The following is a 23,727-nucleotide window of genomic DNA, read 5'->3' as shown; positions in this document are numbered from 1 at the left end:
AAAGCAGAGCAGCCCTCTGGAAAGCTTTTACAAGCTCATCTGTGAGCAGTAGGGCTCAAGAGCTTGCAGAAGAAGTGTGGAGGTAGATTTGGCCTGTAACTTTGTCTTAGCTGTCCTAGGGCTGCATTGTTTTAGATCTTGTTTTGGTTTTCCCCTCCCAAAAAGAGTCCAAGGTGTGGTTTGCTATTGCCTGGGAGGCTCCTGCAGTCACTAGGTATGGGGAACCTGGGAAGACTTATACTGTGATTACCTGCAGTCCTGAAAATCCTGTACCCTTCTTGGAGTAAGCCTTTTTGCCTTAACTGTGCTTCATTTGGGGAGATGTTTGCAAAGGCCTGTGGGGCTGAGTGACAGATGCTGCCTTCTGGAAGAAGGTAGCTGTGATCCCAAAGGAGCCCTGGGGCAGCAGAGCATCCTGAGCTAATGGGGATGCTCTCTCTCAGAGGACTTGGCTAGTAACAGGGTCTGTGAAGCAAGTGGGGTGAGCTGTGTCAGAGTGGCATGTGGGCAAGCTGGTGCTTGTAGGCATTGATGCATGGTGAAGGTAGAGGTTTCCATCCCAAGGAGTATTTGTGTCACTGGAAGGGAACAGCTCTGTCCCATGCCACTAACTTGTCCTAAGCAAGTTAAGGGGATGCTGCTGCTTAAGCCTGGTCAAGCAACTGGTCCACTGGGTCTGTCTGCCTGAAGACAATAAACAGGCCTGATCCAGCACTTACAGGAGCTAAGAGGGCTCTTCCTATCAAGGGGGATATTGTGAAAAAGTACACTTAACCCTGTGGTCAATGCAGCAGCCGAGCTCTTCTGAGAGTCTCCAGTTCGTGAGCTGAGATGGTTCTGTGGGGCTGGGGGTTGCACAAGCATAGGTGCTGCTTTTGGTTCATCACTCTTCCCCAGGGAGAAAGAAAGAGCTTTCTCTCCTTGGCCTCTCTAAGGAGCATCAGGAATATTTTATATGCATATATATGTCAGCATCAGCCCTCAAATCAGGCTCTGAAGTTGTCAGAGTAACCAAGGGCCTTTGGAGCAATACAAGTCATATGTCAGGGAGCGGGGCATCGCTTCTGAAGAGCTAAAATAGGGTTTTGAGCATGTGGTCTTGAGTCCCAGCTCTTATATGGCAATCTCTTTTGCATCTCTGGGCCTTCTCCCCACCTCAGAGGCGTAGCTTGTCCTGGGAGCATTGTGCTGAGAGCTGGTTTTGATGGTGCAGTTCTTCAGACAATGGCAGAAAGGTGAAGGAAACAGTTGAAATGTAGTTTTTCCCTGGTGGGACCAAACCTGTGCTCCTGGCTGGATCTCTTGAGATGTTTGCGGCTCCTTGGGTTTGAGGGCCAAGGAGAGCCTTCAGGAGCAGGCTGCCAGCTGTCAGGTAGTTTGAGCATTGCCAAGCTGTGGTGTTCAAGTGGGATCGTTCCTTCTCTGCACCAGGTCCTGTGCACAAGGCAGCAGCTCATGGTGGAGTCAAGGCTCGGGGGAGAAACTCATGTTGTTTTAACTGTGTACATTTAGCTCTTCCCCTGCTTTAAAATCTTCTCTCTCCAGGAAGGCTTTTTCATTAAAATTGTCAAAGAAAAGATGCAACTGGCTTCATTTAATACAGCACCAAACATTTTGGAAAAATTTAAGCTAAGATCGACTTATTCTAGATTTAGATTTATTGGCTGGGGCAACAGCCAGCCCGGAGTCATTAGTATGAGCAAGAAGGACATGGGTAGGTGGTGTGGGCAGGAAGCCGCACAGGACACAGTACCAGGATTTTTCTGTCTAGCACAAAGTCAGGATGAACACTTCATTAGAAGCAAGCTGTGTAATGTTCTAATATTAGCAAATCTGCAAACAGCTTGCTGTCTGCAACCTTTGTGCAGGCTATGCTCCAGCACAGCATCCACGTGTCTGACTGCACTGGGGGCAGGCTGTGTGCCTGGCTGGGAGTGCAGGGGTCTGGGCTGCTGCTAGCAGAGCTCCCTACAGCGTGGGGCTGTGCTAAGGGGTGCAATCCCTTTGCTCAGACATCCAACAGGTTTTCAGAGGCAGGTACTGGGGAGATGCAATGTGGGAGAGCCTTCAGCCTGCTCCACGTTGGCCTTGCGCAGGGGTTTGTGCTTACATATTCCTGCGTCGTGTATTCCCCCCAGGTTCTGCTGCTCTAATTTGTGAGGCCCCTCCGCTGTTGTCAAGTGTCATCAGTTTCTGGGTTTGGGGCAAGAGCTGTTGGTGAGATGGCTTGAGCACAGGTTGAAGTAATTCCTCCCTGATGGAAAATATTTCTCATGTGTCACAGCTGTTGGCGTGAGTTGATTACAATGCATCAGTCTATTAAATAGCACTAAAAAAATTGTGTTTAAATATCCCTTGAAATATGTGCCTTTCTCTGGGAGGGCCTGATCCAGAATCCAGCCCAGCAAATTAGATCCTATCCAATGGACTCCATTTGGATCCTTTTATTGATGCAGTAGTGCAAGCTGGTGTGAACTTTCAGGCAGTCGCAGCCCACAGAACAAATGGATGCCACAGTTGTAGGGCTGAGAAGATTGTTTTGGCTCAGTCTTGCAGGGACAGTTGTGTCTGGAGGTCCCAGCACAAGGAATGAGCTTAACCATTGCTGGATTTCCAAGAAGGGGCAGGTCCCATGTTAACCTGTGGCTGCTGAGATGAAGAGGAGTGTGGGTGGGTTGAGATGGCATTATCCTTTGAGGAGGCTGGTGTCTTCTGTGCTCAGTCCCAGGTGGTGGCAGAAGAAATGGAAGATGCGGGACCAGTTTTCATGTGCTTGTGTTGATGATATTGAAGATGAAGTTAAAATCGGTGACTGGAGGGCAAAAAATCTGTGACTCAGCTCTAGTAGGAGCTCACAGTTCCCTCCCCTACAGCTGCTCCCAGAGCTGTAAATCCTCACATTGGTGTCCCAGTGCCAGGACTTGGCTTGCTCTGGCGCCTTTAGACTATCTCGGGGAGCTGCCTGCTGCAGTACATCTGGCGGTAACATCCTGCTGTGAGGTGCCCTTGGGTGCTTATGGGCCTCTTGAGGGGGAAGAAGAAGGGCATGTGAAGAGGGGTGCCAGGTTCCTGGGGTGCTGATGGGCAGCAAGTGGGCTATGTGGGAAGGGAGGGACACTGCAAGCTAAAACTGATGCAGGGCACACCTCTGCTAGCACCAAGGCAGGGCATTTTCCCTTTCACTGTGTGCCTAGTGCTCCCCCAAGCTGGCTTATAAAACAGAATAATTGCAACTGTGAAGTGCCCCTGCTTCTAACAGCAGCAAGGGCTGACTGGCAGAGTCCTATCCTGCCCACTGGTGCTTGTGGCAGTGTCCAAGGCCATCCACCTCCTCAGCTGCAGAGCAAGAGCGGTGCTTGTGGCTGCTGCCTCTAGGGACCCCTGCCTAATGTGACCAGCCCCCAGGCACTGAATCTGGCAGATCTCCCTCCCCCAACTCCTCTCTGAAGGGCCAGCCCTTGGCAAGTGAAGTCATCCCCCAACTTTTTATTTTTGAGGACTGGTTGAAGATGGTGTGCAGATGATGGCACTGGGGAGGTGATAAACTGTCCCCAGAATAGGCTGGGTGAGGGGAATCTGCGTGCAAATAGTGTAAAACAATGCTCTGACTGAGCTACCCAGGTAGCTCCTGGGTGTGCTTGGCTACACAGTTGTTATAGACAGACCTAATGAATCCTAGCTCTTGCTAAAGCCTTGCACTTTGTTTGTGACTTGAAGAATTATCTTCTCTACTGAGAGGAGAAAATTAGCTTTTCTCTTCTTTCCCCCGCCCCCAGGCTTTGCTGCCCATTTAGTGCTGTTCCCTAGACTACTTAGACTCTGATGCTCTCTTGCTGTATAGTAATTCCACCTTTATACCCACTGCAGCCCCCCTATCTTTCCATCCCAGAAGAAAGCTGGTAGCATACTATCTCTTGAGTGGATTATGTCTGCCCCCAGATCCGCCCCCCCAAGCCTGATGTTATATTCCCTGGCTTTGGTTCAAGACTTGGCAATCTGGGAACAGTTTGACTATTTCCACTGATGCTTTCTGGCTACATGGGAAAAAAAGAGATGTGACTAACACAGGATTATGTATATGGCAGTCATGTGGGCCTTGAAGCTAAACCCAACTCATCCACTGAGTGCAGTTTTGTAAAGAAATTATGTGTCCACCCAGAAACATCAAGCAGAATAACAACCCTGGTATCCCCAGCACAGCTACTTTTTCTACTGACTGGAGCATTATTCATCCAAATGAAATTATTGCTCTCTGAAAGTTGAATGCTCTTGGTCAATGGGGAAGGATGGACTTGCTGTAAGAGCAGATGGAGTCATTTATTTCTGCCTGGGTTGATACTCACTGCTCTGAAGGCATCTGGAAATGTTGTGACTCCTGTCCTGAAGCACAGACTGTTATTTTAATGCCAGGTCATGCTACGTGCTCCCTAATCACGGCATTTACATAAGTGATATATTGGGAGGATGAAGATACAGGCATGGGAGAATGCAGCCCAGCCCATGTGGAAGACAGGCTCCATGCTCAAGCGAGATGTCTGCCTGCTCATGTCTTCACTGACTCCAGCTGAAATCTCCAGGACTTGCATCTTCTTCTCGACTGTGTTACTCTTGCGCTTAAGGGTGCTGCCAGGTCCCTGCAGGAGCCACCCAGCTAAACGATGGGGTGTGTCTATGCCAATATACTCGAATTAGTACTGGTCTCTGTCTGATGTTAGGAGCGAGAGATATAATTAAGGTAATTACAAGCCATTCAGTATCAATCAGGGAGAACAAACTGCCTTTCACATGAGAAAAACCCAGTGCGTTAGTCTGCCCAAACCATCACAATACAGAGCAAAACCGGGAACCTCCAGCCAGCCCAAGAAGAAACCCCTGCCAACAGTGCTGCGTGGGCTCTGTCCCCAGGACAACCAAAACTTGACCCCCAGAACCAGATGAGATCCCAGCGGTCCCCTCAGAGTGGGGTGACTTCTGGCTCTGCCATGGCTCATTGCTGGGGCTGGGGTCGATACGGGTGGTGTGGTCATCTGTCTGGGTGCCTGGGCAAGTCTCGAGGTATTACTGCTAAAGTTGGATGACGATGAATTCATCCTGTCCAGCAAAATAGATCCGGATGACAAAGAAGCTTGAGAAAATTGCTCACTCTCCTGCACATTGAGAAGAAATGAGTTCTGTCAAATTATTTACAACTGTAAGACATCTGTAAATAACTTGACAAAAGCAATCTCCTTCCGAGCGCTCCTGGGTGCCACAGCTGCCTTCCAGAAAGCTGCATACTGCAGAGCCTGTTGGAAGCTCAGGGTGCAGTCTGCTATGGGGGGTGTCACGGTCTGTTCAGATCTCTCAGATTTACAGGACAATGTACTCTGTGATTTAACTTCACTTAATGAGCTCATTAAGAAATACAGCAAACACACACAGCAAACAGGGGCTCAATCCCCCTTTGCCCGGACTAGTCTATCATGTGAATTCATTTATTCACCATTCAAGTCATAAGGTTTCATAACTTATAATCCACAACTCTTAATATCATGCACCTATGAGCAAAACAAATAGAATTAGTTCCCTAGCCTATGGTGAGCGTGCCCATCCTTCCTCCTCCGTTGCAATGCGAGCGTCCCCTGTGTCACACCGGGAAGCACAAAAGCCTCAGCAGTCCAGCGGCCGTTAGATCTGCTTCCAAAGAGTTTTGGGTAAGCTGATGTTTTATACCCTCCATCTTAGAGGTTTGGTCTATACCATTTCTATAAGTTAGTGGATTCTGAGGAAAATTCCCGACAAAAGATAATGGCTGCGGGAGACAGCCAGCTGCAAGTGATAATGGCTGCATAATGGCCCTTTAGCTCTTCTGGCCACCTGTCCTGCCTATGTGGTACTCTCGCTTTGACCTAACGATGCTGCTGCCAGCGTACATCAGGCCTTGGCATGAGCTGGGTTAGCCAAAATCTGAGCAGGAGTTGAATGACCAGTCACAGCGGGTGACTGCCAGGCAGGGCCAGCAACTGCCTCTGCCACGGAAGACACCTATCTAATGGTTAGGGCGGTTAGGTCTTACCTGATGCGCTGCTGATATGGATGACTGTGGGGTGACGCCTGGGGCCAGGTATTCACCTCCTACTGCTCCTGCCGTGTCTCAGATAGCAGGGCTCCTGGTGGCTCCTGCAGATGGCAACACTTGTCCTGACCCCCTAGGTGGGTGCTGACCCTCACTGCAGTGTAGGGAAGTAGCTGGGAATCAGGGCTGTTGTGCTTGACACTGGATGACCCTTGCAGTGAAGGGCTTATGGCTCTCAGGTAGATGCTTCCAGATCCAATCCCAGCTCTTTCCCCTGCTACTGGCTTCCTCAGAGCAATCTGTACCATCCTCCTTGGCTGGAGGTCAAGCCTCATCTCCCTTGGAGAGCTGTAAAACTCCCTGTGGGCGACAGGAATCTCCCAGAAATGAATGATGTGCTAAATAGTGCCAGATTCTCTCTTCTGTGGGCTCCCTGCCTGTTCCTGTTCCTAACACACCTTCTCTAACTGCTGAGCGCTCCTGTGGCCTTCCATTCTAGCTCAGGAGGGAAGAACCACTATCTGCTTCTTAAATCGCTCCTATATCCCCACGTCAAGTAAACATACCCTGGGTCTGAAAGGGGCTTTCACTTGACCACTCTTTTGCTACTACAGCTGTGCTGGAGGGACCTTTGCTGATGCTGCCTCACGTCACATGCACAAGCACCTCTGGTGCTTGAAGTAATTGCTGTTTTGGGGAGCCCCGCCATTAGTTGCGGTTTGCCTCGCTGGAGTAGTGATTCAGGCACATCGAGTTATGCACAACTGTATTCTGCGTGTCCTTGTTGCTTGAACTGAAAGCATTCGCGTGGACCCTCACCACCAGAGCCCTGCCCCAGTGTGCTGCTGGGCGGAGGGCCTTGTCTTACCTGTCTGCTGCCATGGGTTTGAATGGTTGGGGCTGAGGTTTGTCTGCTGAACCCTAAAGTGTTACCTGAAGGCTTCTCTTGGGAATATTGTGCTTTTTTTGTGGGGTTATTTTCTGTAGTTTTAATTGAATGTGTCTAGATAAAATGCAGTTGCTTTTTCCCACTGTTGCATTTATTCCCTTTCACTCTCTCTCTCTCTCTCCTCCCACCCACCCCCCTTCCCTCCTCACCTTAAAAGACCTTGCCAGACTGTAACTCCTGGCTCTTTGTAATGAATAGAAAGACATCTGCCATGGAGGGGGAGAGTCAGTCATGTTCTCCCCAGCACAGAGCAGGAGGGATCCCTGCATCTCAAAAAGTCACTGGTGGAAGCTGCTTTGTGCCTGGCTTATTGTGCCCACGTAGAAGTGGGTGGTGTACTTGGGCACATAGATTTAACACACGATCCTTTGTATCAGATGTAGAAAATTATTTTGACTAAATGCATGAGCCAAAGACAGCACCCATATGTGAACAGGCAGATGCTGTGGCATTGTAGGAAAAGTGTACGAGATGCCTGTTTGATGGGTATCAATAAAACCTCATGTCAGGATGGAGAGAGGTAGAACAAGCAAAAGCCTAAAAAAATTCTGATACGTGAGGGAAGATTGATTGAACTGGGGTTCTTCTGCTTCTGTCCTTATTCTCTTGAGGCTGAAGTGTTCATATACGGCAGTCATTGCTGCAATGCGGAGGCAGCAGCTTTCTCCACCTTCAGTCAATGAGACGAAGTCCATGGCCTTTGATTTACTGAAGGACAGATTAGGCACTAAAAAAAAATTGTGGTGCAAAAGCTGGAGGAGCTCTGTGCAGGAAGCTTTGAAGAACAACTGTCAGTGGCCCAGGCATGTGGAGCTTCTCCATGGTTTTGTTCCCCATGGTTCTGGCTGCAGCTCATGTACACTAAGCCATCCACCCCTATGTCCTGGTTTTGGCTGGGATTGAGTTAATTTTCTTTCTAGTAGCTGGTATAATGGTATGTTTTGGATTTAGTATGAGAATAATATTGGTAACATACTGATGTTTTCAGTTGTTGCTAAGTAGTGTTTAAACTAAGTCAGCTTCTCATGCCCAGCCAGCAAGAAGGCTGGAGGGGCACAAGAAGTTGGGAGGGGAGACAGCCAGGACAGCCGAGCCAAACTGGCCAACGGGGTATTCCACACCATGTGATGTCATGCCCAGTATATAAACTGGGGGGAGTTGGCTGGCGGGGGTGGATCGCTGCTTGGGAACTAACTGGACATCGGTCTGCAAGTGGTGAGCAATTGCATTGTGTATCACTTGTTTTGTATATTCTAATTATTATTATTATTATTGACATAATATTATTGTTGTTGACATATTATTGTTGAATAATAATAGTTGTTGTTGTTATTATTGTTGTTGTTGTTATTATTATTATTTTCTTCCTTTCTGTCTTGTTAAATTGTTCTTATCTCAACCCTCAAGTTTTACTTTTTTTTTTTCCCGATTCTCTCCCCCATCCCACTGGGGGTGGGGTGGGGGGAGAAGTAAGTCAGCAGCTGCATGGTGCTAAATTGCTGGCTGGGTTTAAACCATGACACCCCGATAATCAATACAAATGAGAAAGCCAGTCAAGCCCTGTTATGACCAGCTTGTTTGTGTTTTCTGCTGGGGCACCATGCGCTGGGACTCCCCTTTGTGCTGGGCCTTTGCTGGCACTTCCCCATGGCTTTGGGCAGGCATCTAGTTTGATTTCTATCAAAAATAGACATGCTTCCCAAATAAACATGCTTCCTGGAGCTCTGTTCACTTCAGATGTTCTGCCCAATCTTGCTCTCTGTCGTGTTTAGAAAGAAAAACAAAAATAAGTGAAAACCAGTCAGAGCAAACAGCCAAACATAAAATTACTCATGGACTGTACAAAGTGTTCTCCACCATTAGGAACAGCCTTTTAAATCTCAGAGCTTGTTACTCTCCTGATTTATGTTATTCCTAACCAATTTCTGTCCCTTTTATCTCTAATGGGTATTAACGAGTTTTTCCATTTTCTTCCTCTGAATGTGCTGATGATTGAATTACTGCAGTTCAAGAAACAGTGTCAATTGAGCTGAGCGTGCAAGACAGGTAGTAGACCATTAGCACCCACCACTGACTTTCGTACAGATCCTGGGTTAATATGGTCACCTTTCTGCATGTTCTTTTCTGGTGGGAACAGAACTGGGATTGTGAACAAACTCAGTTCTTTGGGAGATTAATCCTCTTGTAGACTACTCGCACAATGGAAAGCCCTTTGCTAATGTGGGAATAATACAGAACCAAACACAGGGACCAAAACCCACTGAAAGGCAGTGCTCTCTCCCGGGGAGTGAGGCGCTCAGGCCAGACCTGGAAGCACCGCCCTGGGAGTAGAGAGTCAAGTCTGAGACCTGCTGATTTGGTGTGATCCTTCAAACGAAGGAGAGAGACGTGCAGGCAAAGAGAGAGCTGATGAAGGCATTGCAGGCAGTGGAAGCTGCCCTTGGCTGGGGAAGCCCTTTCCGGAGGTGCTGGAGGCTGTGCCGGGCAGGTTTTAAATAACTGAGCCTGTTTTTCTGTAATTTAATATTGCTGGTCATCTGACCCCATTAGCTCTGGCAAAAGGGCAGTCTGAGGAGAGATTTTACTCTAGGAGAAAAACCTCTCTGCTGACAGAAGTCCCTCAGACCTCCCCTAGCCTGTGTATCTTCCATGCCTTAAAAAACCCCACTGAATGACCAGAAAACAAGTAGAAAATAACTTCATAGTTGGTAAAACCAAGAGAAATCTTCACAGGAATGAGCACAAGTATGCACAGATACACCCAGCCACAGACAAACTAGCACAGATAGGAGGGGGCACCTTTGTCGGCACCCTCAAATCCTGATTTAGAATCTTGATTTTAGAGCTTGACGCTTGGAACACCACTTTCACAGCTCTGCCTGTTCTCCTTGCTGGCTACTCTGACCCAAGGTTTGCTAGTCATCCCCCACCATGCTCAGGACAGGTCTCTGCAGCTGTTGGCACCCAGACCCCTGGGACCCGCAGCCCCATGTGGGATTTGCCCCGGAGCTGGCACCCAGACACAACCCCACGTGGAGCTGGCTGGTGGTCCACGTGCCTGGGCTCAGAATGGGGACCTCACTTGTACAGGTGACTATGCTCTGGAGAGAGGTACTTTGGGCCACAGGGGTTGGCAGGGTTTAAATCTTTGCATGGGATGCCCCAAGGAAGGAAACTCCCCTTCCTTTTTCTGGGTCAGTGTCTGATTTGGTTCTAGTTGCTGAGCCAACAGGTAAGTGCCTGATGACTGGTAATCAAGCCTGGTCATTATGGAGCTCGCCTTACTGCAATTGCTCCATACATGGGGATTGAATTTGAGGGTGTTGTGTAAAATAGGTGATTGCACAGCTATGGCACCAAACCTGATGACAGCAAGTGCACCTGCTGCCCCTCTGTGTCTCTGCCGGGCCCTGGCCCCCGTTTGAGAACCCCTTCCCTGGCACAGAGGAGCTGGAGCAGCTGGTTCTCTCCAGGGAGGGAAGGAACAAGAAAAATACAGGAATGGCAGCAACTCAGTAGGTACAAAGCCACCTGTCAGCCCACCACTGAGTCTCTGTAGCAGGAGCTATAGGTGATACCTACAGAATATCTGTGGATTTTCAACCCTGATGAAAATCTTTGCATTTGGACATAATTGCTTGTGTGGTTCACGTTAGCAAGACAGCAGAACCATGCCAGTCATGCACCCAGGAGACCTGGGGCAGCTCTTTCTTGTTATCTCCAGAGCTTCCCGAGACCTGTGTGTGACCAAGGCATATGGGAAACCAGGTCTGCTGTCTACCTCAAGCCAAACAACAAGGCCTGTGCTGTCCTGTGGACATGTACAGGAGATAGGGCTTAATTGCTTCTCTTCAGTGAGAGCTTTCCAGTGCTCTGGCTGGGCCCGGTTTGCAGTAAACACAATTGCTTTATTTATTACAGCAGCTGATGCAGAAAGGCATCCAAACCAGAACATGTGCCTCTGCTTCTCACTGTAGCCTCCTGCCCTCCATCTGCCATCCTGGCTCAGCATTGTTACCCGGATTGGGGTGCAGGGCTGTTTTCAGCCCCTCTAGACCATGCAGAAGGCAGAGCATGTCAGTACCTGCCAGCAGTTCTGTGGAGGGAGCCCAGCCTAGCTATGGCAGGCTCCTGAAATCCCTGCATGTGCCCCTTTCTGACTGCTTGTCGTGGTTTCAGCCCAGCCGGTAACAAAGGACCACGCAGCCGCTCGCTCACTCCTCCGCCCCTCCGGTGGGATGGGGAGAAGATGGAGGAGAGAAAAGAAAAAAAACAAAAAAAAACCTGGAACCTCGAGGGTTGAGATAAAGGCAGTTTACTGGGACAACACACACAAAAAAAGGTTACAACAACAACGGTACTAATGAAAGAGTACACAAAACGAGTGATGCACAGTGCGACTGCTCAACACCCGGGACCCAACGCTCCGCCACTTCCCCCACCGAAAGCCGAGACCACCGCCCCAGCCCGCTCCCCACTTATATACTGAGCATGATGTCAAATGGCATGGAATAGCTCCTTGGCTAGTTCAGGTCAGCTGCCCCGGCTATGCCCCCCAGCTCCCAGGTTCCTGTAAAAATTAACTCTATCCCAGCTGAACCCAGGCCACTGCTGCATCTGCTAGCAGAGATTTTTATGCAAGGGGCAAGGTGGCTAGCTGCATGGGATAATGCACTTCTGTGACTGGGTTTTCACTAAAGAGCGAGCATGACTGTAGCTGAGCTGGGATCTGTAACGGGAGCAAACATTTTCTGCTAGCTTTTGGGTTTGGGAGGAAGGAAATTATCTCCCTTCTGCAAAACAAATTAAATCCAGTTTTCTTTTGGTAGGAACAAATCCACAGTTACTTTAGATTGAACTCTTCCATCCAAATCACATTTGAAATGTCTCTCCTGGTCTGAGCACACCAGGACCTTTTCTTGTGCTGCAAGCTGAATTTTCAGTCAGTTTGGGGAGCATCTTCAGAGCATTTCTGTGTTTAAAAAGAATTAGATACTCTTTCATGAAGTGTCTTCTCCATCTTGCTGTGATGTCTTTCTGAAATGCTCTCTTTTGATCTTCACAAACAAATGTGGATTTCTATTTTGAGAGGAACAGCTTTTCCTTTATCTGAGCAAATGCAGACACAGGTTTAAACATCTGTGTGTATTGTAAGTAGGGGGCTGCTTTCTCCCCAGCCAGGGTTGATACCCCAGGCTCCAACTCCATCCATCCCACTTTGTCTCCTCCCATCAACTCCCAGGTAACTTGCAGCACTAGCTTGACAGCAAAGTGTCTGAAATAAACAGCCATTAGCAATTGAACTCAGTGTGTGCTCCTCAGGGTCGATGCAGATAAGAGGCTTAGGTGAAGGAGATCTAGGGACACAATGTTCTTCTCTGGGGGATGGTGTGACAGAGTGAATCCTACAGGAGAACAAGTCCAGATGAACTCCTTGGAAAATCTGCAGTCACCTTCCTTCAGAGAGCAAGAAGTCTGAAATGCAGCTACTGCTCAGCACCTGTCTTTCCTGTACTGGACATTTTTCTATGCCTGGAGCTCACCAGCAGAGCTAATGAGCAATGGTAGATGCATCCCAGTTTGATAAGTTCTTGTCTGGTGGCTCCTGCACAGAAATATTCCCCCCCCCCCCCCCCCCCCCCCCGCCAGGAGAAGAGTTCTGCTTCGAAAGCTCTAGTGGTAACTAGAGCTTTGCTAAAGGCCATGGCTATCAACCTGACTCAAGCCAAGGAAAATCAAACCTGGTTCCTTAATGATGAAGGTGAGGCAGAGAAGTTGTTTCCTGATGAGATGGAGCACCTGGAGGCTGTGTGGTTAGCTGGAGAAATGTGGTTGGCTGCAGAACTTCACTAACACTAATGAAGGATGGGATGCAGAGGGACTGCACTGGAGTTGTCTCCTGGAAAACTCATACGTGTGCATGACCTCAGAGCCTGAACTAGAAACAGCAAGCCTTGGTGATCAGCCAAAGGAGAGGTTGCCTGCTGTGCGTGAGTTGCATTGGTCTCAAAGAAGGCACCACCAGGTGATACCAGATAAAATGCCTATCAGGAGCCCCAGAGAGCCCCCATCTCCTGCTTAGGCCCTTTACAGTCGATCAGACTGGAAGGAGGTAGCTGCTTAAAGTGGAAGGGGAAGATCCTGTTTCATTAGCAAGGGCTCAGTGGGACTAAAGAACCAGCCTCATGCAGCATCTGGTTCCCCTTCGCCTGAGCCCAAGGTTTCCTCTGCCTGGTTTGCTCCTGAGCTGAGTCTGATGTTGTTGATGCACCGGGCATGGTATGACTTGCAGAGGTGGGACCTGTAAACCTTGGAGTGGCTACTGATTTTCTGTTGTTTTGTGAGTACTGACTAAGTATTTCTGGGCTGGGGGGAGCTCTCTGTCACTAATTACAGCTGCCTGGCAGAGGTGCCAGGGGATTCCTTGCCTGGCAGAACAAAACCAATAAAAGTAGTTTGTTTATGGCACTCACGATTGGGTGAATTTACTACAGCAGCCAAGAGCAAATCCTGAGAGTCCTGTATCAGTTTCAAACAGGCTGAAAATTGATCTCTAGTTTGTTGAATCCAACTCTTTTGTCAATGGAGTAAATCACTGTTCATCCCCTTTGCCTTACCAGAGGGGCCTCAAAAGGCTGCCCTGATGGTGGAGGAGCAGGGAAGGATAGGAGAATAACATGTTTTTCATAGAGGACAGAAGAAAGTAAGGCCTTGTACCAGGGCCAGGGGTTTCAGCATGAATATCTGAGAAGCTTCCTTAAGAATCAAGATGGGGACTTGCCAGAAGCACTTGCGAGAGGGCACTTCATTGTTGGAAGTGCTCTGCACTCATGCTTGCTGGGCAAGCTGCTGCTCTGGACACCCTGCTCTGCCAGCCAGCCTCTTGCTGCCTGGCTGTGGTTGGAGTGTAGGCTCTTTGGGACAGGGACCACCTCTGCTCTGGGTTCCTACAGCATTGTGCACGTGTAGTGGGGGACCATAGCTGGGATTTCCAAGCTGTCCTCCAATGGAGCTGGTAGCAATGCTGGACAAGTGGCAGGGCTTTGCCAATGGGACTGGGAAGGTGTGAGGAGAATGTAGCAGGCTGGTTTTGAGGCCCAGACATGTTTTGGTCTGTACAGGTCCCAGTCCTAGAGCTGGAAGGAAGGTATGCATTACCCCAGTGTTTGCCCAGGTCTGTGAGATTGGGATCATCTGTTGGAAAGGTAGGGTAGCCCCTGAGTTAGTGAGGAGAGTTGGTTGGACTATATTAAGCACAGCAAGGAAGGAGTGGTAAGTTATTTCCACTTTTGACTGCCTAGGTGCTAGCCTCTGGTGTGGAAGTGTCTTATGCTTGCAGATTTTGGCCTCATAAAGCTTGGCTGTTGTGAGTTACCATCAGTCACAGTGAGAAATGTTTCTCAGATCAAGTGTTCCTTGGCTTCTCAGTCAGCTGGAGTGGCTTTCGGTTGAGAACCTCTGGGTAAGGATGAAGGGGAAAGCAAATAAAGCAGCTGTTACTGTGGGAGTCTACTATCTACTACCCAGCCAGGACAACACCACCGATGAATTATTATCTACAAGTAATTAAGGGATATCTCTAGATCAACTGCCCTTGTCCTTATGGGTGATTTTAACTTCCCAGACATCAACTGGGAATATCATACAGCAGACGCAAACAGGTCCAGGAAATTTCTGAAGCACACTGAAGATAACTTCTTGGTACAAGTACTGAGGGAGCCAACTAGGAAAGGTGCCTTCCCAGATTTGTAGTTTGTAACCAGAGAGGGACTCGTGGATGAAGTGGTGATTGGTGGCTGGCTTGGTCACAGTGACCACAAAGTAGTTGAGTTTCAAATTGTTGGTGATAGGAGAAAAACTGCCAGCAAAACTTCAACGCTGGATATGGGGAGAGCAGACTTCAGGCTGCTGAGGGGGCTAGTCAGTAAGGTCCCCTGGGAATCTGCTTTTGAAGGTATTGGGGTCCATGAATGCTGGTAACTTTTTAAGAGCCATCTCTTAAGAGCGCAGGAGCAGGCAATGCCAAAGTGTCAGTAGTCATCCAAGTAGGGCAGAAGGCTGGCTTGGGTGAGCAGGGATCATCTTCCAGAATTTATGCAGGAAAAGAAAGTGTACAGACATTGGAAGCAAGGACAGGCAACACGGGAGGACCACAGGGAGAAAATTTGTGTGGCCAAAGCTCGATTAGAGTTCAAGCTGGCCAGCACTGTGAAGGACAACAAAAAGAGCTTTTTAAAATATGTTAACAGCCAAAAGAGAACCAGAGGTAACATTGATGAGGTCAGTCAACTCACAAATAGAGATGCAGGCAAAGCAGAGATGTTTAATGCCGCCTTTGCCTCTGTCTTTAACACCCATGGTGGGCTCTGGGGCCACCAGAGCCCTGTGTTGGAAGACCATGACTGGGGGTATGATAAACTCCCAGCTGACCCTGAACTTGTTCACGACTTGCTGCTCCAGCTGGATGCGCCTAAATCTACGGGGGCTGATAGGTTTCATCCCAGGATACTGAAGGAGCTGGCTGATGTCATCGCAGGACCTCTATTCATTATTTTTCAATGGTCTTGGGAGTCTGAAGAGGTCCCAGTTGACTGGAAGCTGGCAAATGTTGTCCCAATTTTCAAGAGGGGTAAGAAGGAAGACCCTGGTAATTACAGACCTGTCAGTCTCACTTCAGTGCCTGGTGAAATTATGGAGAATGTTATTCTGGGAGTTACTGAAAAACACTTGAGAGACAACACAGCCATTGGTCATAGCCAGCATGGGTTCATGAGAGGAAAGTCCTGCTTAACCAACTTAATTTCCATTTATGACAAGGTCACCCATCTAGCTGATCAAGGGAAGCCAGTACAGGTGGTGGTTTTGGATTTTAGAAAAGCTTTTGATACTGTCTCTCACAGTATCCTTCTGGACAAACTGTCCAGCACACAGCTAGACAAGACCATGCTACCTTGGGTGAGCAGTCGGCTGATGGGTCGGGCTCAAAGAGTTACAGTAAATGAGATTACATCAGGCTGGTGACCAGCCACCAGTGGAGTTCCCCAGGGCTCAATTTTAGGGCCAGTGGTCTGTAATGTTTTTATAAATGATCTGGACACAGAAATCGAATGTACATTAAGTAAGTTTGCTGATGATACTAAACTGGAGGAGCTGTGGACTCCCTCGAGGGTAGAGAGGCCTTATGGAGAGATCTGGATAGGCTAGAGAGCTGGGCAATCACCAAGCATATGAAATTCAAGAAGAGCAAGTGCCGGATTCTCCACCTGGGACGGGGTAATCCTGGTTATACGTACAAAATGGGGGATGAGAGGCTGGAGAGCAGCCCCATGGAGAGAGATCTGGAGGTCTGGGATGATGGCAAGTTGAATATGAGTCAACAGTGTGCTCTGGCAGCCAAAAGGGTCAACCATGTCCTGGGGTGCATCAAACACAGCGTAGATAACCGGTTGAGGGAGGTGATTGTCCCATTCTGCACTGCACTGGTGTGGTCCCACCTCAAGTACTGTGTGCAGTTTTGGGCGCCTCAAGATTAGAAGGACATCAAACTATGAGAGTGTGCCCAGGGAAGGGCAACCAAGATGGTGAAGGGTCTCGAGGGCAAGACTTATGAGGAGCAGCTGAGGTCACTGGGCTTGTTCAGCCTGAAGAAGAGAAGGCTGAGGGGTGCCCTCATTGCAGTCTACACCTTCCTCAAGGGGGGCAGCGGAGGGGGAGGTCCTGATCTCCTCTCTCTGGTGACCAGCAATAGGATACGAGGAAATGGAATGAAGCTGTGTCAGGGGAAGTTCAGACTGGACATTAGGAAAAGGTTCTTCACTGAGATGGTGGCTGGTGGCTGGAACAGGCTGCCCAGGGAGGTGGTCATGGCACCAAGCCTGTCAGAGTTCAGGGAGTGTCTGGATGACACTTTTAGTTATGTGGTTTAGGTTTAGGTGGTCCTGCGAGGAGCAGGGAGTTGGTCTCGATGATCCTTATGGGCCCCTTCCAACTCAAGATATTCTATGATTCTATGATCTCCAGCGATTTAGCTGTGACAGGAAGGTACCCACTTGCATCTAATCAGCCGTGGTAAGGGAGATGAGTTTTCCTTCCTGAAGCTCCAGGGGGTCAAGTGCATGCTTAGATCCTGAGATGAGATTCAGCATGCCCTGAAGAGCATCTGCTCCACTATGGAGAGCAAGCGTCCTCAATCCCCTGCACAAAGACTGTGCCATGCAGGCAGGAGGAACCATAACTGAACTAAACGCTTAACCCTGCCTCTCCCCACTCGCTCCTTGCCTGCCCATGGGCCCTCTGAAGTGTGGCGGTCAGATAAAGCTGCTTTTATGCACTGATGGTAGACTCCTAACTGTGGAGGGTGGAGGTCATTTATCTTGGGAGAATATCGCCTGTGCACTGACCTGCACAGGGACCTGTCGACTGTGTCAGTAAACATGGCCGTGGAGAAAGGAGTGGAGACACCAGGCAGGGTTTGGCTCTGCAGACTTTGCTCAGTGCTGGTTTTCATGGTGCACTGTACTTTATACCAGTTAAGAAAAAAGTCCCGTTGAGGTATGGGGTAGCCCATCCCCACCCCAGATGATGACCGCAGGCCCCACTATTGCCTGGATGAGGGAAGTGCATTTATTTGCTCTGGGTTAGAAAGACATTTCTCTAGTACGTACAGCAGCAGCATCCCACACATGCAACGAGCCCACATCCCAGGGGAGGACCCAGTCACTGGGAGAACAGCACAGCCAGCACCAAAGCCATCACTGCAACCATCGATGGGTTGTGCTAGGAGCTTTCCATACCACCTTTGCTTGCCTGGCCCTGCCTGCACTGCCCATGTCCCTTGCCATTCCTACTGTGGGAGCCAGTCTGGCCAGATGGGGCATTGGGAGGCAGAAGGAACTTTTTGACAACTAACCAATGTGTCCAGAGCAGTGGGGCCATGGAGCAGAGGAGTTCGAAGGATGAGAGCCAACAGAGGAGCTGGAGCTTTATTCCTTGGAGTCCAGCTGGTTTGAGGATCAGGGGCAAGTCTGGGTCCATTCCTTCCTTTGCACGTAGCATTTAGCGGGGAGATGGCTCAGGAGAACAGTTGGTGCATGGAATGGGAAGGAACAACAAGGCCAGAAGCAGCGCATAGCAGTTTCTGGCTTGCCTTTCCAGCATCCTCTCTCACCCAGTGGGAAAGGGTTGCCTGAAGCTGGTGACACAGCCAAGCTGTCAGATGGTGTGGAGCTTGGCCACTAGGAAATATGAAGGGGCTTGGAGGAACTGGAGGGGACTGCCATGGAGGCTGGGTTCAGCTCACACCTGTTATTCTCCTCATTCATCTGGGACACTTCAGTGGAGCCGGCCTCAAATCCAGGTACAATGTGGGCAGCGTGCACCACATGCACCTTGTTGCGGTGCTTTTTCCTCAAGAGACAGCTGAAAACTTTTTTGAAGCCCTTGCGGAAGTGCTTGGAGACCAGGGCATAAACGATGGGATTGAGGCAGGAGTTGGCATAGGCCATGCAGTGGGAAAGCAGGCGGAAGGCGTAGGTGGCCTGGTTGAAGGGGAAGTCTCCGTAGAGGTATCGGAGGATGACTACGTGGTAGGGTAGCCAGCAGAGGCAGAAAAGGATAGTTACAATGATGATCATCTTGGTTACCTTCCGCTTGGCCTTCTTGGACTCTGATATGTCCTCCAGGGGCTCCACTGCTGTCCACAGGTACTTGATGGTCCTGGTGTAGGAGAGGCTGATGACCAGCACTGGGATGACATAGCCAAAGGCAAATGTACTGGTGTCCATAACCTTGCGTCTCCACTCCTCCCAGCCAGGCATGCAGATGTAGCTGGACTCCCACTCAATCAGGTCGTAGTAGCTTAGGTAGGGCCCAGCAAAGACCACGGAGAGGCCCCAGATCACAGCCATGGCAGCCACTGCATTATGGGGGGTCCGCAGCTCCCGGGAGCGCAGCGGATAGCGGATGGCCAGGTACCTGGAGGGGAGAGGAAAGCAACCAGCACTGAGATTTCAGCCAAGCTCTGCCTGGCCACATAAACTCTGGGGACAAAAGAGTTCCCTTCTGTCCTGGTTTCAGCTGGGATAGTTAATTTTCTTCCTAGTAGCTGGTACAATGTGTTTGGATTTAGTGTGAGAATAATGTTGATAACACACTGATGTTTTAGTTGTTACTAAGTAGGGCTTATTCTAAGTTAAAGATTTTTCAGTTTCCCATGCTCTGCCAGCAAGCAGGTGTGCAAGAAGCTGGGAGGGAGCATGGCCAGGACAGCCGACCCAAACTAGCCAAAGGGATATTCCATACCACAGAATGTCATGCTCAATATATAAACTGGGGGGGAGTTGGCCAGGAGGGGTGGATCACTGCTCAGACATCAGTCAGCAGCTGATAAGCAATTGCGCTGTGCGTCACCTGTCTTTTCTTTGGTCTAATTTGTCTTTTTTTGTTATATTCCTTTTCATTACCATTATTATTGTTATTACATTATTATTCTTTTTATTATTATTGCTATTATAATATTTTATTTATTAAACTGTTCTTATCTCAACCCATGAATTTCACTTTTTTTTCTGATTCTCTTCCCCATTCCACTGGGAGCGGGGAGGAGTGAGCGAGCAGCTGCACGGTGCTTAGTTGCTGGCTGGGGTTAAACCACACCACCTTCATTCTCCTGAAGGTCCCTGAGCAGTGGCCCTGCAAGTTATCTCACCCACTCTTTGACATACGCTTCTGGGTAAAGCAGCTTTTCTCTTTCTAGCAAGGATGCTTCTCCTCCCACAGGCTTAGGCTGGCTCACCCCTCCATACATGGTTGGGTGGGTTACGTTGCTGAGCTAGGGTCAGAGAGATGGTGCTGTGGAGACCATGCAGATGCCCACTGCTTGGCAGAATTTATCCAGCAGAAAGAGGTCTGAACTGAGGATTCAAGACCTGGCAAAGCTTCACTGGGTGATGGGCACAATGCAGGCTCCTGCCCACTGAAGGCATGTTTCCAGCCTTCTCCAGGTTTCAGATCAGCCTGGCAGGGGAAAGATTTGCTCACTGGAGCTGTGGCTGCCTCCACCTTAGTACCAAAGGGACCAGGTCGGCCCTTGCCTTTTGGTACTGTCTGCTTTCTCAGGCCAGCCCAAAGCAGGCAGTGATGGTCTGTCTGCTCCCTCTAGCAACAGTGGGCAGTTATGGTGTGATGGCCAGCTCTGCTCCCCCACCTCCAGGCAACGCCATAGGGCAAAGGTGTAGATGTCAGCAAGGAGAGAAGGTGGGTAGGGGATGGAGAGGAGCTGTCAGCACAGACAGGAGTGCAACTGCTGCAGCCTCAGCCTGCCAGCGTCCACAGAAGGATGCTTATTTGATGCACTGTAAGGCCAGCAGAACAGGTAGATAAGACATGCAGTTGGTGTGAAGGGTCACATGTGTGACAAAACCCTTGTTACTTGCTGGTCTTGTCATCCTGAAAGCTGCTGGCAGCTTTGTGAGAATCATTTCATGTCACACTGAAATGCAGCCACCTCTTTGGTGGAGCACTGCACTACAGCACACAGTGCCACCAGAAAGGGAGAGAACACAGACATTAGCACCTTGCCAAAATATCTTTTTTTTGAGATACTGTCCCCAGTGCTGAGCTGGCTGGAGAGGCAGACTGCACTCGTGTGACGTAGGTGCAGGGAAGCAAGAGGCTTAGACTGTGAGACATCTCGGGTCTTCCTCGTGACAGCAGCCAAACTCTGTAACCACTGGAGTCCCAGAGGATTGGGATATTTTTGTCAGGGATTCTATGTGACCCCCCTCACCCTAACCAGAGGATGCTGGCACCTCTGGGTGGGTGAATTGCTGAAGTGTCAGTTCACTGTTTTGAGTCTAGATGCCCATTTCTGCAGGTGGCACCTGGGAGCAGGACAAAGTGGAAGCAGGCTGGAGGAGTAGCCCAACCACACTTTTTGCTGGGATCTAACCTACCCCAGATATTCCCTGATACTGAAGTTTCCTTCTGCCTGCAGTGCTGTGAATCTTCTCGTTGCAGAGGGCTGTTTGGCCCTATTCTTGTCTTGGTACCTTGGAAGCAAGCACAAGGAACAAGATGGGCCGGGACATGTTCCCTGTGGCAGTCAACGCTGGAGCTTACCCCAGTGGGGACCTCATCCTCATCTGGACCATAAGTGTTGGCTCAGCCACAAGTGGGGCAGCTGACACAGTGGCCCTTACAGTGCCCTTGGGAACAATGTAGGTGGCCCCAATCAGGGCCAGAGTGTCCTGGGTGACCTCCCAAGGAAGGACTCGCTGACAGTGTGGCTGCCTTTCTGCGGAGAGTGCAGGAGGGTTGGGGGTGGTGGGGAACAGGAATTGCTAGATGACAAGTTTTGTGGTGGGCTGGCAGCCCCTGGGGAATGAGGAGAGATGGGTTTACTGCAGGACTGGGATCTCTCGGGTATTTATGTGGCTCCTCTTACGGAGCCCTCTGTTTACCTTGCTGGCTGCACATGATGCTTTTCTGAAATGGTGGCTTGGGGTTAGCTATTACCCTCTGAGTGGCATCTCTAATACAGAACTAGGTGACTCTCATTGGGAGTCTGTGGCACAGCGGGGAGCTGAGCTTGGGTCTCAAGTGCTCTAACCGCAAGGCAGGTCTTTCCTGCAGAAAGTGCACACAGGCACGGCACCAGCTTTGCACTCGAGAGATCTGGAAGTGCTGCTTAGGGGTTGTTAGGGCAAGGGAGACACAACTGATCCCCAAACTGCCTTTGGCACGGATCAATACCACTGGGGTTTGAAACATCTGCCTAATGGTGGTGGGCCACCATCTTCCCATGCCCTCATTCAGCCCAGCTTCTCAGACTACCCTCCTTCCCCAGCCCAAAGGTGTCTTTAGACTGTTACCTGTCCACAGAGACGGCAGCCAGAGTAAAGCTGCTAGCATACATGGTGAGGTAGATGAAGAAGTGGACAGCCTTGCAGATGAAGGAGCCGAAGACCCACCCCTCAAGGGAGTAGATGGTGGCCTGGAAAGGCACGCAGAAGACGATGAAGAAGAAGTCAGCCAGGCTGAGGTTGAGGATGAAGAGGTTGGTAGTGTTGTGGCCCATTTGCCCATTGCGCAGCAGCACTGCCAGCACCAGGCTATTGCCCACTGTCCCCAGGAGGAAGATGAGGGAGAAGACCACAGGGACAATGACACTGGCAGGGCTGAACTGGTAACTGTTGGAAGAGTTCCAGTACCCAGCCAAGCTCACGAAGTCCTCATGCTCTGTCATTCTGTGTCGTGGTGAGACGTTGGAGCCTGGGGCAAATACAGGGAAAGATGTGAGAGACTGGAAAAACACTGCTCAGCCTGTTAGCTTGGCTGATGTGCCTGTTGGCTCGCTGGAGACGCAGAGCCCTGTTTTCAGCTCTGTGACCCACCTCTTTTCAGCAGGTTCCTCTGGACATTGCTGGCCTAGAGGGCAGGTAGGGTTAGGCTGGGGGCAAGGGGTGCCCTGCTCCCCCATTCCGGCCCTGGAATGAATCCACAGCCCGTGTTCAGATGCTGCCTTGGACTGATAGTACTGGAGGTGAGGTTTAGGGGAGAGGATGGCATCTGTCCCCAGCTTCCTCCTCTGTGGGGGGATGGAGTCAGAATCTCCACCTCCCAGCTGGTCCAGCTGTGGTGGCAGGAGGGGTGTGACGTGTTCCTTCACGGCAATGGTGCTCCAGGCTCAAACCAACCAGCTGGACAAGCCAAGATGTTTGCTCCCCCAATGCTGACATGCAGAGTTTTATCCCTCCCCTGCTCCTGGGTCTTTTGGTACTTGCTCCTAGAATAAACCTCGCACACTAGGCACAGGGCTGGAAATGCTTTTGGCAGTGACAGCTACTACACAGCTCCATGTTGTGCCTATGTGGGGACTTTCTGAGGAGAACAGCTCTGATGGGACCACTCCTGCTTTGGTTTCAGCGACCCAGATGCTTATTCCCTTTCCATGTTCCACAGGGCAGCTCTGCCCAGGACTTGGGCTTTTTGTATCATTTCCCTGCCCCCAAAATAAGCATTTGGACTGAAAGCAGAAGGTGAGGTTGTGCATGAAAACACAAGTTTCCCTGTCACAGGCATAGAAATCTGTCTGCATGTTTTTGAGCTCTGGAGCTGGAGGACTATCACATACAGCTTCCCTTGAATAAACACGTGGTTTGGGTTCTCTCCCCTCTGCAGTGCTTGTAGGGATGCGCTGTGGTTACCAGATTGTGGCCCAAGGCCATCTCACCCTAAGTATGGAGATCGCAGAGTCTGTGCAAGAAACTAGCTTCTAGGTTGTGCATTCTCTTTTCAGGCTGGGGAATTAGCAAGTGCTCCCTGGGGAGCACTGGCAATGCAAGTGCCTGAAGCAGAAGCACTGCAAGGGGCATGTGAACATGGGTCCCTGGTGTCAGTGCAGATTTGGGGATGCTAGCAAGCTGCCTGGAATCACACCAAGCCCTGTTCAATGCTACCACAGCTATAATGAGGCTATTCCTGTACAGTTGCAAGTATCCCCAGAGGCAAGTGCCAAAGGCTCATAAATTCTAGGAAGCAGGATGCGGTCTTTTGGTTGGCCTGTTGTGCGCTGCCCAACACTTGGGACAAGTCAAATACCCTACTTGGCATGGCAGCCTCTCCTCTGGATGGGCAGCAGGAAGCTCATGCTGCTATCTGGGAGCTGGACTCTACTCTCTGGGACCCAAAAGGTCACTGCACCTCATTTGTGAACGTGTGGCTT

The 23,727-nt window shown here is 49.9% G+C and overlaps 1 protein-coding gene across 1 annotated transcript; it reads right to left on the bottom strand.

The window, feature by feature from the left end:
- Positions 1-15,124: 15,124 nt before the first annotated feature.
- On the bottom strand, positions 15,125-22,296 carry LOC126034127 (galanin receptor 2b-like). The gene is made up of 2 exons (XM_049791456.1): positions 21,875-22,296; positions 15,125-18,977 (listed from the first exon to the last, which is right to left on the bottom strand). The coding sequence occupies exons 1-2, from the start codon at positions 22,246-22,248 to the stop codon at positions 18,239-18,241; spliced, it is 1,113 nt and encodes a 370-aa protein (XP_049647413.1). The 5' UTR covers positions 22,249-22,296; the 3' UTR covers positions 15,125-18,238.
- Between the last annotated feature and the right edge of the window lie 1,431 nt (positions 22,297-23,727).

This window comes from Accipiter gentilis, chromosome 33 (assembly GCF_929443795.1).
Source record: "Accipiter gentilis chromosome 33, bAccGen1.1, whole genome shotgun sequence".
Lineage (NCBI taxonomy): Eukaryota > Metazoa > Chordata > Aves > Accipitriformes > Accipitridae > Astur > Astur gentilis.
This window is presented reverse-complemented; position numbering and strand designations above follow the sequence as displayed.

What these genes read in the sequence shown, in the direction of transcription:
- LOC126034127 (XM_049791456.1), bottom strand. Translation starts at nt 22,248, where the DNA reads ATGACAGAGCATGAGGACTTCGTGAGCTTGGCTGGGTACTGGAACTCT. An exon ending in GCTGCCGTCTCTGTGGACAG is followed by an intron (nt 18,978 to 21,874) that starts GTAACAGTCTAA and finishes TCTCCCCTCCAG; the next exon opens with GTACCTGGCCATCCGCTATC.